Source organism: Terrapene carolina, unplaced genomic scaffold (assembly GCF_002925995.2).
Source record: "Terrapene carolina triunguis isolate 2854851 unplaced genomic scaffold, T_m_triunguis-2.0 Scaffold951, whole genome shotgun sequence".
NCBI lineage: Eukaryota > Metazoa > Chordata > Testudines > Emydidae > Terrapene > Terrapene triunguis.
The window spans coordinates 7,246,669-7,264,154 of NW_020665302.1; the positions used below are offsets into that span (position 1 = coordinate 7,246,669).

The 17,486-nt window shown below is 44.8% G+C and overlaps 1 protein-coding gene across 1 annotated transcript in view; it reads right to left on the bottom strand.

Annotated features, from left to right (window-relative positions):
- The window catches only part of TAOK3 (TAO kinase 3), a 144,478-nt gene that overhangs the window by 62,476 nt on the left and 64,516 nt on the right, over positions 1–17,486 (bottom strand). Inside the window, exons 2-6 of the mRNA XM_024216266.3 lie at positions 15,600–15,705; positions 12,339–12,547; positions 7,156–7,227; positions 5,446–5,547; positions 1,458–1,503 (exon numbers count right to left, since the gene is read on the bottom strand). Of these exons, the coding sequence (XP_024072034.1) occupies positions 1,458–1,503; positions 5,446–5,547; positions 7,156–7,227; positions 12,339–12,458 (340 nt within the window). The 5' untranslated portion in view covers positions 12,459–12,547; positions 15,600–15,705. The remainder of the gene's footprint in view (positions 1–1,457; positions 1,504–5,445; positions 5,548–7,155; positions 7,228–12,338; positions 12,548–15,599; positions 15,706–17,486) is intronic.

The following is a 17,486-nucleotide window of genomic DNA, read 5'->3' on the forward strand; positions in this document are numbered from 1 at the left end:
ATAAAGTAGAGGTGCCTAAGCACATTCCATAGAGCCCTCAAATATGACCAGCACATGCCTGTGGCTGACCATATCTTAGATACAGAGGTGTGGCTCATAAAATATTACTTTTAGCTAGCTTGGGATGGGTTTCCTACTTCTCTTTACAGGCACTGTGAATGCCTTGGGGTTTGGTTTTAGTTCTGAGGTCACATTAGCCTCCCGTACTGCAAAACTATCTGCAACTATTCCTTCTAACTGCAGGGCAAAAACAAAGCTGATCAGTTGCAGGTTTCCATTATTGCTGAACAGACAACAAGTAGGTCCCATTTATCTATTGAGGAAGATACAAGCCCAAGAAACAGGCTGTATGCATTTATTTTTTCATTTTACAACATGTAAATGTGCCAGCTAGGTACAGTCCTTGGGCTCCTGGCAAATTCTCAGTGTGGCCCTTGACATCTTGAAGTTTGGGCAGCCCTATTATAGATAAGGCCCTACCAAAGTCACGGCCATGAAAAACATGTCACGGACCGTGAAATCTGGTCTCCCCCCATGAAATCTGGTCTTTTATGTGCTTTTACCCTATACTATACAGATTTACTGGGGGAGACCAGCGTTTATCAAACTAGGGGTCCTGACCCAAAAGGGAGCTGTGGTGTGTGTCACAACTTTATTTTAAGGAGTGGGGGGGGGGTCACGATATTGTCACCCTTACTTCTACTCTGTCTTCAGAGCTGGGTGGCCGGAGGGCAGTGGCTGTTGGCCCGGCTCCCAGCTCTAAAGGCACCCTGCCAGCAGCAGTGCAGGAGTGTGGCAATACCATACCATGCCACCCTTACTTCTGCGCTGCTGCCTTCAGAGCTGGGCGGCCGGAGAGTAGCGGCTGCTGACTGAGGGCCCAGTTCTGAAGACAGCAGCACAGAAGTAAGGGTGGCAATACCATACCATGACATTCTTCTGCGCTGCTGCTGGCAGCAGCTCTGCCTTCAGAGCTGGGCTCCTGGCCAGCAGCTGCCGCTCTCCGGCCGCCCGGCTCTGAAGGGAGCGCTGGCGCCAACAGCAGCGCAGAAGTAAAGGTAGCAGTACCGCAACCCCACCTACAATAACCTTGCAACCCACCACCACAACTCCTTGTTGGGTCAGGACCCCTACAATTACAACACCATGAAATTTCAAATTTAAATAACTAAAATAATTAAATTTACGATTTTTTAAATCCTATGACTGTGAAATTGATCAAAATGGACCATGAATTTGGTAGGGCCTAGTTATAGAACATATAGGGCTTAGAAGACCCACACAGGACTTGGCTGTGATTTAAGGCACTAGCAGGGTTCACTGGAAGTATAGACAGCCTATGACATCTATGAAATGGTTTCCTGAGCAGCCATCTCAGCCAAAACCAACCCCCCCCCCCCCCCCCGAAAGTTGTATTCTGGAAAAATATGTGGTAGAAATGATACTTCGCAGCTTACCTTCTAGTAAATCAGAAGCCGATCCTAAGCAGTATTCCATCACCAACTGCGACAGAAAAACACAAGCACTAACCATTAGGAAGGTAGAATACCCAATAATGGTGAAACATGAGACAATCCGGAACAGCTGGGTTTCGCACTGGCTCAGCACACCAAGGAGTATGGAATCCTAGCGTTAAAGAAGGGCCCACAAATGACTGGCGTTTCCTAGTCTCAGCTCATAACCAGGATGTAATAACACAGAGAGAGACTTTTGTGGGGTTTTACAACCGTTTACACAGGGCACGTCCCCCTGCAATTTGAGTGTACGATGCCATCTGCAGAGCTTTTCAGGAGCCCCGGCTTAAAGCACCATCCTAGCTCAGGAAAAACCACAACACCTTTTAGCAAAGCTAAGGGCAGGCCCCTAGACCTACTCCCATTCTCAACTCATGGGAAGAGGCCCTAAGCACAGCGGTACGAACAGCCCCTCCCTCAGCCCACCACCTGCACAGTGAACTAGGGTGACCAGACAGCAAGTGTGAAAAATCGGGACGGGGGTGGGGTGTAATAGGAGCCTATATAAGAAAAGACCCAAAAATTGGGACCGTCCCTATAAAATCGGGACATCTGGTCACCCTACAGTGAACCCTCCTTCCTTGGGCCAGTCATGCCCACTGGCCCAAGACAAGGCATCTCCAACATCATCTCGATTTCGCTTCAGGGCCTGAGAAGAGCTGTGAACGAGGTGGGCCAATAATAAAATCCGATAGGGCATGGGAGGGGAATGAGTAGCTTAATCACCTGGTGTTTGTGCTCTTCCATGGCAAGTTCCTGGCCCCTGGGTTGGCAGGAGCTGGGCGTGTGGCAAAAATGGCACATTTAATTCTGGCTAAAGGGGTGACTTGCACTGCTCAATAATTACGGAGCAGCAGTAATAGGCTCCCAAGGGAGCTCTGTCCAGTTCGCTGCAGCTGAAAGCCTGGTGGCTACAGTGAAAGGTCTCCAGGGGGTCTATGAGTGAGTGCGAAAGACACAGAAAGGAATGTGGGGAGACAGCGTTCCCAGACTTCTGCTGATTCGTGGAATTCCTGTGCTCTCACCTGCCTCAACTCACTGAACGAAGGATGTTCCTTCTGAGAGACAAATGCAGCAAGGATGGATCCATATTAAACGTAGATCTTACAACTAACTGCATGAATTGCAATGCCTTTTCACTGGACTATGATCGATTTGTGAACTAACTTGCATTGGTATTTCGTGTCCAATCAATCTAGGAATAGAAACTAATCTGATTAACTATGTCATAATTGGTAATTGAAGAGTTTATTGTAGAATGCCTATTGCTCTGTTCTAGCCCCAAGTTGGCATTTTAAATGGTATTTCATAGCCCAATGCATTTATCTGCTGAAAGCACTTTAAATAAAATAACTAAGGCAGGGAGCCAGCTAGCTGTTTGCATATTTTCCTCACAAATATTAAAAGAGAAATTCATTTTTCATCTCTCCCCCATAAAGTTTAGGAAACCGGGCTGTAAGTGCAGGCAGCAGGATTTCTTTGAACAAAAAAGCGAGCCCTAACGTGGATTTTCAAAGCTGGAGCACATTTTAAACGTGTCCTGTTTATTCCTCCTCTTAATGAAATGTGAAAATCAAAGCAGCTTGAAGCACTCTTGCATGGAACGCTCAAGGCCACAAACACACTTGGCAGCATCCCCTCTGAGCTAGATATCTGCACTTATTGCTTATTCGGTATTTCTCCAGCTCCACTATTTCCAATAACCCCATTCAGCCTGTTGGAGACAACACATCAGCACCTTTACTACAGCCAAGGCACAATGCTGTGCGGCATCCTTTACTCGGCACCCAATGCAGGCCAACAACAGCCAGCCAGGTGTGTCTTGGTCGGGGTAGATGTAGCCTTCCAATTCAACTAATACACTGGCTACACTAAACTGCTGAGGGGGCACCAGTCACCTGCAGCACCCTCTGCTCTGGCACCACAACCTTCATCCTGGCCTGGTGAGGAGGGGAGGCCCTAGGGTGGTGGAAGAGCGGGCTCACCTCACATTCACCCTGCAGTGGTGGCACTTCTGCCCTGCATGGCTCACCCAGACTCTCCTCTCTGGACCCTATGCACCGGGTTGCAATGCTGCAGAACCACTTAGGTTTCACCCCGCCACCCCTCCATCATAACCACAGTAAGATCACGTATGAGGGGGAGGGATAGCTCAGTGGTTTGAGCATTGGCCAGGGTTGTGAGTTCAATCTTTGAGGGGGCACTTAGGGATCTGGGGCAAAAATCAGTACTTGGTCCTGCTAGTGAAGGCAGGGGGCTGGACTTGATGACCTTTCGAGGTCCCTTCCAGTTCTATGAGATAGGTATATCTCCATATATTATTATTATTATGTGTTAGATTTTAGAAGGGCTGATCTAGTGACATACTGTATGTAGACGTGGATCTCAGCATCCACAGGTTTATGAAACCCAGAAGTTTCTTAGCCAGCCCACTAGGACTAATAGATTTAGCTCAATTGGGTCGGTGTCTGTTTTCCTTACCTAATTACACAGCACATCAACATCGTTCTCAGTGTTTCTTTTGATTCACTTGATTCAATTCTTGCATGTTTTGTATTCAGGCAGAGGAATTAGTTGTATGATGTAATTGGAGATGTTTGTAGGTTAGGGATGGCAAATAGTTTGCATTTGGTTATAAAACTTGATTTTCAAGCTGCAGCAGAGAATAAATGCCTCCTAATGTAACTAGTGCTACCTCAGTGATTGCCCCATTTTCCAGATCTTCAATAAGCTTAGTAATCACTACTAGGCCTATTACGGAACTTGAAATGTCCTGCTCATATCAGTCTTCCTTGATGAAAATTAACTATTTATTCCTCCTCTCTTTTTCTCTTAGCCAGTTTTTGATCCATGACAATGTTGCCTCTTGCCCCATGACTACTAAGTTTCTGTAGTAGCTTCTTGTGAAAGTCCTTGTCAAAGACCTTTTGAAAAGCTAAGTGAATTACCTGGTTCTCCTTCATCCACTATTTTATGGACATGTTCAAAGAATCCTAATAAGTGAGTGAGAGGAATGATTTTCCTTTGCAGAGCCATGCCAGTTGGATCCTCTCATATTATGTTCTTCTAGGCGTTATTTTATTTTTAGTTAGTTATAGTTGCAACTAATATCCCAAGCACAGATGTAAGGATCTGTAATTTGCTGGATCACCCCACTGACTTTTGTAAAGGTTAGGATAGATTCTACCACTATAAGCAGTCATGTATATGGAGGTTATTGTTTTAAAGACCCTACAATAAAAGATTGGGCTTTTACTACTGAGAAACTATAAAATGTAAAGGCCTTTGGGCATGGACATCAACAAATTATGGGCTTGATCCAAAGTCTACTGAATTCAACAGAAAGATTCTGACTTCAATGGGTTTTGAAGGAGGTGCTACATAATCACAAATAAAAGAGGTTTGGGCTGAAGGCTGAGAAACTGCAAAGAAACCCTGGAGTTGCAAGAAATATGGTAGGAAGACAATAAATAAAACACTCCGACAAATTCTACCTTACAGTAGACTAATGAGCTAGATGAGGATTCTGGGATCGGGTTCAAATTACCTACAGCCCCTTGGATCACGCAGTCAAATCCCAGCAGAGTCAACCAAACCCTTCATTCTTCTGAAGCAGATTAGCTAGCAGCCATGATGTGACTGTGAGGGGATGTTGGAGGAACTCTTATTACGAAACTAAATGCCCTGGCCGATCTGCGTGAACTAACAAGGTACTTTTATATAGAAGTAGGGATCTGCCCCAGTGTCCCTGTCCAGAATTTCCACTCCCCTTGTAAGTCACTGAGGATCCTTCAAGATGAAAGAGACTACAAGGAATATTAAGTATTCAGTGTTGTGTGGACAGACAGGATCATTTACCAGATATTCAGGCACCTAAGGGCAAGCAGTCCTGCCCGGGAAGAGCTGTAAACGCCACATGGCTCTCACTCACCCAGGCAGTGTGCTCTTTCAAGTAACAGCCCTTGTACTCTATGGTGTTGGGGTGCTTCAGCTGCCGTAGGAACTTGACTTCCTTGATGATATCCTGCCATTTCTATTGAAAACAAAACAGGAGGAATTCATCCTTACGTCAATCCCTCATCTTGCATTCTCCACTACAACCTGCGGCTACTGCAGCACAGTCAGGTATTACTGCAGATTTGGGAAGCAACCATGAGACAATTTTACTATCTGAGAAAGTCAAGAGAACAATCACCCCATTTTCTCTCCTTTTCCCAGCCTCCCAATTAACACCAGCCCTACCCCTCTGTTGCTACCATCTTTCATTGTTTAAATTACTCACTAGGAAGACCTGCCAGTCATACAAGGAGAACTACGGGACCGATACCAGGAAGTGCATGAAGGCTTTCAAAACCTCTCTTTGCGAACTCTGAGCTAGATGGGAGAGGGCAATCTAGCTCTGTTAATCTTACACAGAAGCAAAAAAATTCCCCAAAGGTGGTGTCACTTCTAATCACTGACCTTTGAAATCACCCTAGTTCAAATCATGCCAGCTGTTAAGTGATTATATTTAATGCATTGTGAGTCAATTTTATCAAACTGGTGAAGGGTTTAAATAAACCACACAGTTATCCAGCAACTGGCCAATGACAGGTACATTTATTTTATCCCTCCATGACTAATTTAGAGATAACCAGTTCAGGGTTTACTTTATACCCTTCTCTCCATATGCCAAAACCTCAAGAACAGTCCCACTCTGAATCAACAGTTACAGGAGCTGATTGTCTTGTTGTTGTCTAGGTCCATGTTGTACGAAGACAACTAAAAAAAAAAGTTAGCTAAGTTTTGCTCTTTTTGACTATTAAGGTCAACTTTAGAATTCCCACAATACTATTATGAGAGTTATTTTATCTGCAATAAACGTTTCTCAAAAAACACTGATACCGTTCTACAGTTTGAAGTGCAAAGTTTTCGCAGGTTTATTACGAAACCAGTGCTTCCAAAACCAGACAGCAGTAACTGAAATCTGTCATGAAGGCTAGTGGTGCGAGCAGTCTGCTGTAGCTTTAATAGGTTTTGATTCCTTCTGTAATGTAATAAAAGGCATACGGACATTTGAAATGTCAGAGGGAATAGGTAACGCACATGCTTGAGACCAACACAGCAGAGTAGGAAAAACATCTGAAACTGCCTCTTCCTTATTAATAGCACAGAAGCCTGCTCTCTACTGCAAGTCTACCCATCAATCCAGTTAGAGAACGTCTACCGAAGTAGCAAGCTTTATAGGAGGAGATCATCCAAGAAAGCAACAGCTGACGTGAGACTGGATTCAGGGAGGGATTCCATAAAACTGGAGAAACCATTTGTTCAGCTTCAGAGTCTGTAGTGCAAGTTAGTTGCCCTTTCTGGCTGGTGTCGTAGCGTTGCAATAGCTATGGCTCTGATGTGCTTCTAAGGCAGATGCTACTGAAGTAACGACCACACAATCCCTTCTGAATTCCCCTTGACTTCATTAAAACCTACCATTCATCAGAATTCACACTCACGCATTTGTCTTTCCTATGGAAGTGAGTGACTATTACATGCATTAAAGACTCTGGTTTGCCAGGGCCAAAGGAAAACCCCAGCTAACCTCTCTGTACAGGTTTATATGGCTGCTGTGCACAGAGTTCACGTGAAAAACTAGCTCGATTTATCTTACCTCGTTTGTTTGCTTCCCACTGTAGGACATTTTCTTGACCGCCACGACTTCATTACTGTGGGAATGTGTGGCCTGGAGCAGGGGAAAGAGAAAAAAATTAAATCAGAATTTTTTCCTATGGAGTCAGATGTGCCTTCGGTGTAAGTCCAGGTTTTTCCTTCTTATCCCACATACTGGCAAGCTCACGTGCTTCGGAGACTCCCTTCCTCTGGACTCTAATTCAGGATACCACCATTTGGACCCCAGCTGCAACATTGGCTCATCCACCTGTCCAATTCCAAGCTACCTCCCTGCCCGCTTCTGGGTATCAGCAACAGCTCTATTACAGTGCAAACCTGGTACCCGACTCTGTGCCTAGTGAGAGCTTTGCTACTGAGTCTAGCGGTATCAGGATCAGGCCGCTGGGAACTGCAGAGCAACTAGGCAAAGCACAATGCACACTGGCCCAGCTGACAACAGCTCTGCCCAGCAGCCACCAGGCCCCAGCTAACACAAAGAATGAGTAGCAGCTCTCCTATTGGATTAGCCTAATATTTTATTCTCCCTGGACTCCTTGGACACCCACCATCCCCAGCAAATTGCAGATTTGGTAGCTGTGGGACAATATGAAAGCCTTCTCTTGAAGGGTAGCTGAGTCCACAGGTCACCTTCTGGAGAACTTCACCAGTCTAGACAAGGCCAGCAGGCAAGTGTGCCTTTGCAGTGGTTGATATGGGTATGGAACTCCTGGCACCCATCTCAATCCCTCTCTCCCCAGTTTCCAAGAGAACTCTGTTTTTTCCTGGAAGGCCTGACAATCAAGAGAGATCAACGTTGGCCCAATACGTATTCCCCTTTCCTCCCTCCCGCTGTTTCCAGTCCCCTTCACTGGCTTTGTTTTAAATGTTGAGGGAGATTTTATTATGCTTCAATTGTATTATGTGTTAGTAGTACTGCACATGACCTTAATGCTTTGGGCGGGGAGTGGAGGCGGGGGAGAAGAGGTATTTTAGTAACAATGTAAAGCTTTTTTAAATGTAAAGGGCTTGGTTCCAGAATCGCAGCAGTTGGAGATGAAAGCTGTATTAGGTTGTTACACCCCCTCCCCTTGGCCAGCAAAGGATCATGCCCTACCATACAGTCGTCAACACTTAGTCTAGTTTTAAAAGATCCTGCAAATTGTCAAGTGCCCTCAGCACCCAGGGAGACAGGGATGCTCAATATACGTTGCAGGATTGGACCCCTAAATAATGAGAGGGGACTCTGAATCTCAGGTGATTTTTATACATGTGCTACAATATTGTACCTAGGCAGCACATGGAAGGCTCAGGAGAACACTTCAAAAGTAGCCCGAATTTCCTGCCTTTTGAGAGTGTAGGTCAAATGTTTAATGTTATTTCAAGGGAACAAGCAAGACATTAGACCATGTATTGTGAGCTAGCTGCGTATTAAATATGTTTGTTATCAAAGCCATTGGGTTTTAGGAACATTCTACTTTTCTTTAGCCTGCATAACAAAAGAACGGTTGACTGAAGCTTGAAAACTCATGGCTCCAGAATAAGTGATCTATTTGCCTGGACTGGCAACAAGCCACTTTGAGTTCTCCAAAAGAGTCAAATAGGGAAAGTGAACAGTTTAGTCTGAAACATGGTTAAATGCTGTTCTCTCTGTAACCACTGGAAATCTGAAGAACAAGACTGGCAACAGCTGAAAGCTCAGAATTTGTAATAAGTTAAAAGGGAGGCATAACAAACTCAGTGTGTCACTTGTGTGGACAAGTCATGTCCTTTCACAAATATATTAATCCCCCAAGAGGTTTTGTAACGCAGGGAAAACAGTGCTACACTGGGCCAACATAAATACCAAGAGAATTATTTAAGAGAGTTAATGGATTTAGAGTAATGTCTGGCACAATGGAATAGGTAAATTGTGTTCTACTGTCAGAAGCATGAAGCCCTCATCCGATGAATTAAGGAAAGCCAGAAGAAACAGCTTTTGAATAAGATGAAAAGCTGTAGCCCTGACCACTTGAGATCCTGATTCACCATTAAAGATCTCAAGCCCGTTTTGCTTAATTGGAGTTAGCCCTCTCACTCGGGACAAATTTCAAACTAATTCTTTCTACCTCAGTTCCCCCCGTTATCGGATATAGTATTCATTTCCTGCCCCTCCTTGTTGTGTAGTATTGCTGTTCCATGTTAAACAGCTGCCATATTTCATCATAGCAGAGGGCAATTGTTGCATTTAAAGTGCTCTGGTATCCTTCAGGCTGAAATAAGCTACAGAGTTTGAAAGTGTATAAGACAGAAATACCTACATGTTGAAATATTTGGGGCTGCCTTTAGCAGATCATTTGTGAATATCCTGCCAGATCACAAGTGCATTATTCATGGAACATAGCTTTTAATACCCCCTCATTTGCTTTGTCAAATACCATCCACCACTTTATTTCATGGTTCAGTGTTTAACTAGCCTAAGGTTATTGAGGAAAATCGTCTTTTTGAATGAAAATATAAAATTGCTCGGTGAAGGTGCATAAACCCTGAAACCTGGTGACAAAATGAGGCCAGGAATATTTTAGCCTTTATTCAGTCCACTAGGGAAAAAAATACTGATAATAGTCAAAAGTAGATAGCATAGCAGAATGAACTAACAAAATTCATACTTTCAGAAGTATTCTGTTGAAGTTTAGTGCCCATAGGAGGGCTATGAAATTCAAATGCTATCATTATCATGAAAAGAAACAGATCAATGCCTTGGCTGAATACAGTGGTGTCAGTACCAACTCAAATAAAAAGGTCAAACCAAATAAACGCAGAAAGCTAGCCAATCAATTGTGCCTAAACACACACACACTTCACTAGACAATTATCCTTAAAAACAGAGCACTGCTCGGTAATTTTGCCTGTACAGATAATGATGGTTAGAAAGCTCAACAAAAGCACCATCACAGAACTAGTCATACTCTACAGCTGTAAGAAAGTGCATCCAAAATGAAGACACAGATCTCTGCAGCTATTTCCCTCCAAGCTGTCACATTTATCATCCTACATTAATTCTCAGTTAAATATGTGCACTTCCATGCATTGAGATGTCTCCCCCCCAAGTTGTTTCAATGGACAAAACAGCAAAAAGTTGCTAACAGGACTATATATACAGATGGGGGGGCGGGAAACTGGGCCAATAAGAGAAAGGCAAACCATTGAGCAACAACTGTCCTTCCAATACGAAGAGTGATAGGCAAAGATGACAAGTCTTTAGGCAGAGGTTTTGAGAACTGAATGGAAGGGAAACAATTTGCAGAAGAGTAAAGGTATATTTAGTGGAGTTCCAGAAGGGAATTTTCCAAAGGTGAACCCATGTTGTGGGTCCACAGAATCACAGAAGTTCAAACTGGAGAAAACCTGTTAGAGTCTCTCTCTGTCAATGCAGGATTATTCCCTACTCAGTATATTTTCTAGTTTTTTTGTACATTCTAGTTTCAAGCACTAAGTACATAGGTAGTGCCATACCTGATCAGACCATTGGTTCATCTACTCCAGTATCCTGCCTCTGACAGTGGCCAGTATCAGATTCTTAAGATCTTCAGAACTTTTGGGTGAATTCCATGTAATCTGGGTGACTTGTTGCTATTTTATTAGTTGTTGCAACACCTCAGTCAGTTCCATATTACCAGAAAAGAACGAGTATTTCCCCAGCATAGCCTGTGATGAAGACTAATGCAATACAAAGACTATTTAGGCTGCTCCCTTTGGTCCATGGTGGTGGCTTAGCAGACCTACAACTTCCCTCACAAACTTCCATAGACCTTAATAATTTCCTTTTTATTTGATTTTACATGTTTGGCTACTTGCTCTTCCAACTTTACTTTTTAATCTATTAGAGGTTATGGTCAAGGTTTTCAAAACTGATGAGTGATTTTGAAGGCCTAACTTGAGATACCTTAAAGAGGACTAATTTTCAGAGACCAGATGCTCGGCACTTTCTGAAAATTGGGCCCACTTAATGTGTTTAAAGTGTGGCATCCAAAGTCACCCACCCCTTCTGAATGTCTTCACTTATGTTCCTTTCTAATGAAAACGTAGTTCAATTGAAGCCATTTTCTGAATGAGGTGCCATTTAACCAGTTTTTCCTTGCCTTTTTTGTTGGGGCTATCCAGACTTATCAGGAATCTGTTATAATATTTCTCATTAGCTCCCAGGCTTAAATCAAAGGGTCTATCTTAACTTTTGTGTTTAATTTCTCTATCTTCCTTATTTTTTTAATTCTTCCTTTTTGAAATTCAGCGTTACAGTGCCAAGTTTTGGTACAATTCCTCCTACAAAGATGCTGAACTTAATTTATCCTGGGCACCATCACTCAGTGATTCAACTTTAGTTACTTTTTGAATAAACTCTTTTTAAAATTGCTTCTCTAAACTATTACTGCCATGATATTTAATCAGTTAATGTGGATATTTAACATCATCCATTAATACTGTTTCATACAGATTCTGCTATAGTTAAAAGTGCTGCGGCGGGGAGGGAAGCAGGACTACACCTTCAAATGATCTCGGTAATATGAGCATCTCAATCTCTCTAATGTTAGGAGCAGTAGAGAAATGCCACAGAGGACCTCCACGATATCTTTGTTTTTGCTACTGACTCAGTGAAGATTCTAGGCCAGCAGCCATGGGACCAATTTACTACTGAAAATGGCTTTTAGCTTCAGTTGCATGTTGAATTCATCAGTTCCTGGGATCCATGAATTTGCAGACAATTTAGAAACACAGAAAGCAAGTCAGATAGAAAACAAATTCAAGCCACTTATGGTCATTAAAGAACCCATGCCACTTTTCACAAGGACAATGATGTTAAATCCTGGTGTTTCTGATAAAAATTAGCTTGGTGGATTATGTTCTGCCTGGCTAAATTTGTCCTTCATCTTCAACCAGATACAGCACTCCCGTCTCACCGCGAGCAGTTGTTTATTAAATGCCTTGCATTGATACAGTGAGGTTGGGCTTTGCCCCAGAAACAGCTGCACTTCAGCAGTGGATTAAGAGATGTCTCTATCATACATTTATCTCACAGGTATACTGAGAGGAAGCTAGTGTCTGTAAGGCCCTCATAACTTTGTATCAGAGTCACTTCTAAAAGTCCCACGTTTTACTATTATTGACAAGTGTTTCTTCGGAGAAATGTGGGTGAACAAATATACTTACAAAGTAAACTGCTCCAAAACTTCCATGTCCAATTTCATGTAAACCCACAAATATTTCCTCAGGATCATCTTTGTAGAACAGGTCAGCTATCTCTGGGTCCTTCGGCACCCCTTTGGGCATGTTGAACAGTATTATGACCTAGTTCGCGCTTTAAATTCCCAATCAGTTTCTTCCCTCATTGACAAAGTAGTTTGCAGATAACACAGCACCTGGAAGAATAACAATGTTCATCATTTACCAGCTACTTTTATGCATGTTTTTGTTCACCCTTTCTACTGTGAAATTAGAGGAAATAACTTCAAAACAACAAGGCTTATCCATTGCTTCCTTCAAGTAATTGTGTTTAATTATTAGTCAAATAGAGGAGTATAGATAACTAGGCATTCTGTGCATAATAGCCATTTGTTTGATACTGGAAGTAAGTACTGTAGTTTGAGGCTATACTAATGTCCATGTGAAGAGGGAAGTTGTTTGGGGATTATGTGAAACATTACGTGATAGAAGTTTCTACTAACAGTCTCAATGCAGATCTCCTGATATGCCAGTTTTTAAAGAATCACACTTTGTTATGCATCTTTTTATTAGTCTCTCTTGTTTGGATATTACTCTCTTTCCACTTGCCAATTGGTGACCTGCTCTATTTAATTTACATATGATAATTTGAATGGATGGGATTTTCAGGAAGTGCCTAAATGAACTAGTCCCATTGGCTTTCAATAGCTCCTAAGTCACAGAGGTGTTTTTGAAAATCCAACCCTACAGCCTATGTCAGTGGTTTTCAAACTGTTTTTCTGGGGACCCAGTTGAAGAAAACTGTTGATGCCCTTGACCCAACGGAGCTGGGGATGAGGGGTTTGGGGCTCTGGGCTGGGGCAGGGGGTTGGGGTGCAGGAGGGGGTCAGGGCTCTGGGGTGGGGCCAGGGATGAGGAGTTTGGGGTGTAGGAGGGGGCTCTGGGTTTGGGGGGGCTCAGGGCTAGGGCAGGGGGTTGAGGTGCAGGAGGGGGTCAGGGCTCTGGGCTGGGGGTGCAGGCTGTGGGGTGGCGCTGGGGATGAGGTGTTTGGGGTACAGGGAGGGGTTCCGAGTTTGGGAGGGGCTCAGGGCTGGGGCAGGGGATTGGGGCACAGAGTTGGCTTACCTCCGGCAGCTCTTGGTCAGCAGCGCAGCCAGGATGCAGAGGCAGGCTTCCCGCCTGTCCTGGTACCACGGCCCACGCCAAGGGGAGCTGGGGGAGTGGTGCCTGTGGGCAAAAGCCACGCAGACCCGCTTGCGTGCCTCCACCTAGGAGCCGGACCTGCTCCTGGCTGCTTCAGAAGCCTGCCTCTGCACCCCGGCTGCGCCCGCAGTGTCGGAGCAGGTAGGCACTAGTCTGCCTTAGCTGGGCAGTACCGCTGACAGGACTTTTAATGTCCCAGTCGGCGGTGCTGACTAGAGTGACCCAGTGCCTCACATGCCACGACCCAGTACTGGGTCGCGACCCGAAGTTTGAAAAACACTGGCCTATGTCATCCAACAAGCCAGGTCTTTACTGGAGCTCATTTTCTTTAGTATGTGTACCAGCTCACGCAGCAAAGAACTGTACTTAATGGAAGACTTAAGATGTCCATTCAAAAAAAAGTTTAATTCCTGAAAATAAAATCAGTATATTGTTTCTTATTTACAAGTTGTTCAGAAGAAAAAAAAAACCCACCATGAAAATATAATACAGGCCCATTTTATGATATTTCCATTCTCTGGGTCACTGTGTGTTACTGCTCATCAATTTCAACCAAACATACCAATAAGACAAGGAGGGAGAAGAGGAGCAACAACAAGCCGTGCTCTTATTTGCATCATATTAGTCAATACAGACGACAAAAATAAATGGTTCTAGGATATTTGACTTGTTTTGCCAAAAGCGAGGGGAACTAGTCATGAAGGCCTTAGCTACATTTGCGAGTTACAGCGCAATAAAGGAGCCCCGGGCACCCTAGCTCACTTCCCGTCCACACTGGCAAGGCATGTAGAGCGCTCTGACTCCGCAGCTACAGCACTGCTGGTACTCCACCTCGGCGAGTGGAATAACGTTTGCTGTGCCCCCGCTGGAGCGCCGCGGCGCCAGTGTGAATGAGGTGTTGCATTACTATGCTCTGATCAGCCTCCGGAAACGTCCCATAATCCCCTTAAGTCAAGTGGCCACTCTTGTCATTGTTGTGAAATTGGCTGCAGGAATGTGGAAATGCCGTTTCAAAGCTCCGTTTCGGAGAAGCCAGCTGCTTATCAGCTCCGAGAAAAAGCAAACATTTACTGTTTGCTTTGAGTGAGTGAGTGAGAGAGAGAGAGGCGGGCGGGGGAGCATGCTGACACACTCTCCGCACCCCAAAAACCCACTCTCTCTCCCCCCACATACACACAACACACTCCCTGTCACTTCATCCCCCTCCCTCCCGTTTGAAAAGCACGTTGCAGTCACTTGCATGCTGGGATAGCTGCCCATAATGCACCGCTCTCAATGCTGCTGCAAGTTCCGCAAATGTGGCCATGCCAGTGCGCTTGCAGCTGTCAGTGTGGACAGACTGCAGCGCTTTCCCTACTGCGCTCTCCAAAGGCGGGTTTAACTCTCAGCGCTCTACATCTGCAAGTGTAGCCATGCCCGAAAGTTTGGGGTTTGATGTTTCGAAAACTCCCCATTAGAAGAGTAAGATGCTCAGAAATTTGCAACATTTAAAAATGCAACCTGGGCCGGAAATAACAGCCAGATCCTCCAGCAAAACTTACTTTGCTATTGAGAAGGAAATGGTTCTGCATTTTAAAATTTACATTGCCATTATTTTTAACCAAAAGCTGAAATGTCGCCATGTTTGTCTGTGGCTTTGTCAAATTAAGATAATTTCCTACCAGTTGGGCACTGGCTTTTTGAGCAAAATTCTAAACTCTGACATCAGTGCATAAGCACAGAAGCGATGTACTGTGTCATTCTCATGTTAGAAGCCAGATCCTAAATGGCAGCGAGACACCGGAGAATGGACTGGTCAAAATACAGCAGCCATAAAATAAACTACACAGCACAACAATGGTAGACTTGGAGGGTCTGGAGATCTGAAATCTCAAGGTACAGTGATGGTGAAGAAAGATTTTAATCTTGGATAGAAATCATTCCACAGCCTGCAGTCATGGCCATTCAGACTCCCTGCATCAGGACTTCTAACTAATGGAGCATAACGCATGACAGATAAATACCTGTTCACTAAGGGCATGCAGAACACACTCAGCTGAATCATACCTGTTTAACTGTGGCACAAACCACAATCTATGGCTCAGACGCATTTCAGCAGCATCTTTATATGTGTTCTCCTGTTGTCTCCCCAAGTTCTGTGCACTCGGTTTTCCTGTAAGGGAAAAACATGTAGAGGAACACTGTATAAATTCTTTGTACATATGCTAATAGCTATGGATGCAGATATTAAAGCTAACCAGGAGACTTCCTCTTATCACTGGACCATGTCAGGGTGCCCTAGTACAAGTAATGCCCATTATCAGTGCTGTTCTTTCCCTTTCAGGTGAAGAGAACTGACTTTCCCCGTGTTCTATAAGTAGGGCCCTACCAAATTCATGGTCCATTTTGTGGTCAGAGGATTTTAAAAATCATAAATTTCATGATTTCAGCTATTTAAATCTGAAATTTCCCAGTGTTGTAATTGTAGGGGTCTTGACCCCAAAAGGAGTTTGGTGGGGGGGGGGGTCGCAAGGTTATTGTAAGGGGGGGCGGTTGCAGTACTACTACCCTTACTTCTGCACTGCTGCTAGCGGCAGCGCTGCCTACACAGCTGGGCAGCTGGAGAGCAGCGGCTGCTGGCCAGGAGCCCAGCTCTGAAGACAGAGCCGCCGCCAGCAGCAGCGCAGAAGGAAGGATGACATGGTATGGTATTGCCACCCTTACTTCTGCGCTGCTGCCTGCAGAGCTGGGCCCTCAGTCAGCAGCCGCCACTCTCCGGCTGCCCAACTCTGAAAGCAGCAATGCAGAAGTAATGATGGCATGGTATGGTATTGCCATCCTTACTTCTGTGCTGCCCGGCCAACAGCTGCTGATCTTCGGCCACCCAGCTTTGATGGCAGCGCAGAAGTAAGGGTGGCAATATCGCGAGCCCCCTAAAATAACCTGGTGACCCCACCCCCACAACTCCCTTTTGGGTCAGGACCCCCAATTTGAGAAACACTGGTCTCCTCCGTGAAATCTGGTAGATTTCACAGTCCATGACGCGTTTTTCATGACCATGAATTTGGTAGGGCCCTAGCTATAAACCTCAGGCCTGTGATGTATCATAATGTGGGCTACAAGAGAGGTCACCAACTTTATTAAAGCTACCACTAGCTCAGGCTTGTATCCCACCTCCTTTATCTCATTTCTATCCGCCTCAAGTTTTTCCCTCCATTTCCTGTTTTTGACCCCTACCAAATTTCTGAATCAGCACCTCTATCTGTTCGGTCCCAGGCAGGCCCCTCTTTTTGAACCGTCTGTAGCTGGCTGAGCTGGTGAGGCCCTGACTCCATGGCTTCTGTTTGGAGGTAATACGGTAACTTGTGAACAACCCCTCCAATCAAGTCCATAATTTTAGGGAATGTTCTAGGCATCGATGGGCAGGACCCTGTTGATTTCTGTGAAAAATCGGGATACCAATAGGGGAAGCACTGAGCCCTGGTGCTGGGTTAGCAGACCCTTCAGCTTTAATCAGGTCTCACCTGTCTATAGATCAAAGAACCAGTTAGTGGCAGCTATTAGCACCTTCCAACATAAAGGATACCTGCCAATTGCCCACCCCCCCAACAGCGCTGCCCACCATGAATGTTAACCCTGAACAATTTATCTCCCAGACAGAAACAAGAAATAGTGGGGGGGAAGGGGAAACGTGGACCCTGCCACGGAGAAGCAAGGAAGAAATGGGGGACATGGGGACACAGCTGATATATGGCGGTGGGGGAAGTTGCAAGGAGTCCCTGAAATAGCGGCAGATGAGAGGGGACCAACAGGGAGCTTGTGGGGGGAATGGAGAGATGCAAGGAGCCTCTGGCATGTGCAATGAGCTCGGCTGACAGAAGCCTAGTTCCATAAACAACATAAGTACACCTCTACCCCGATATAACGCGACCCGATAGAACACGAATTCAGATA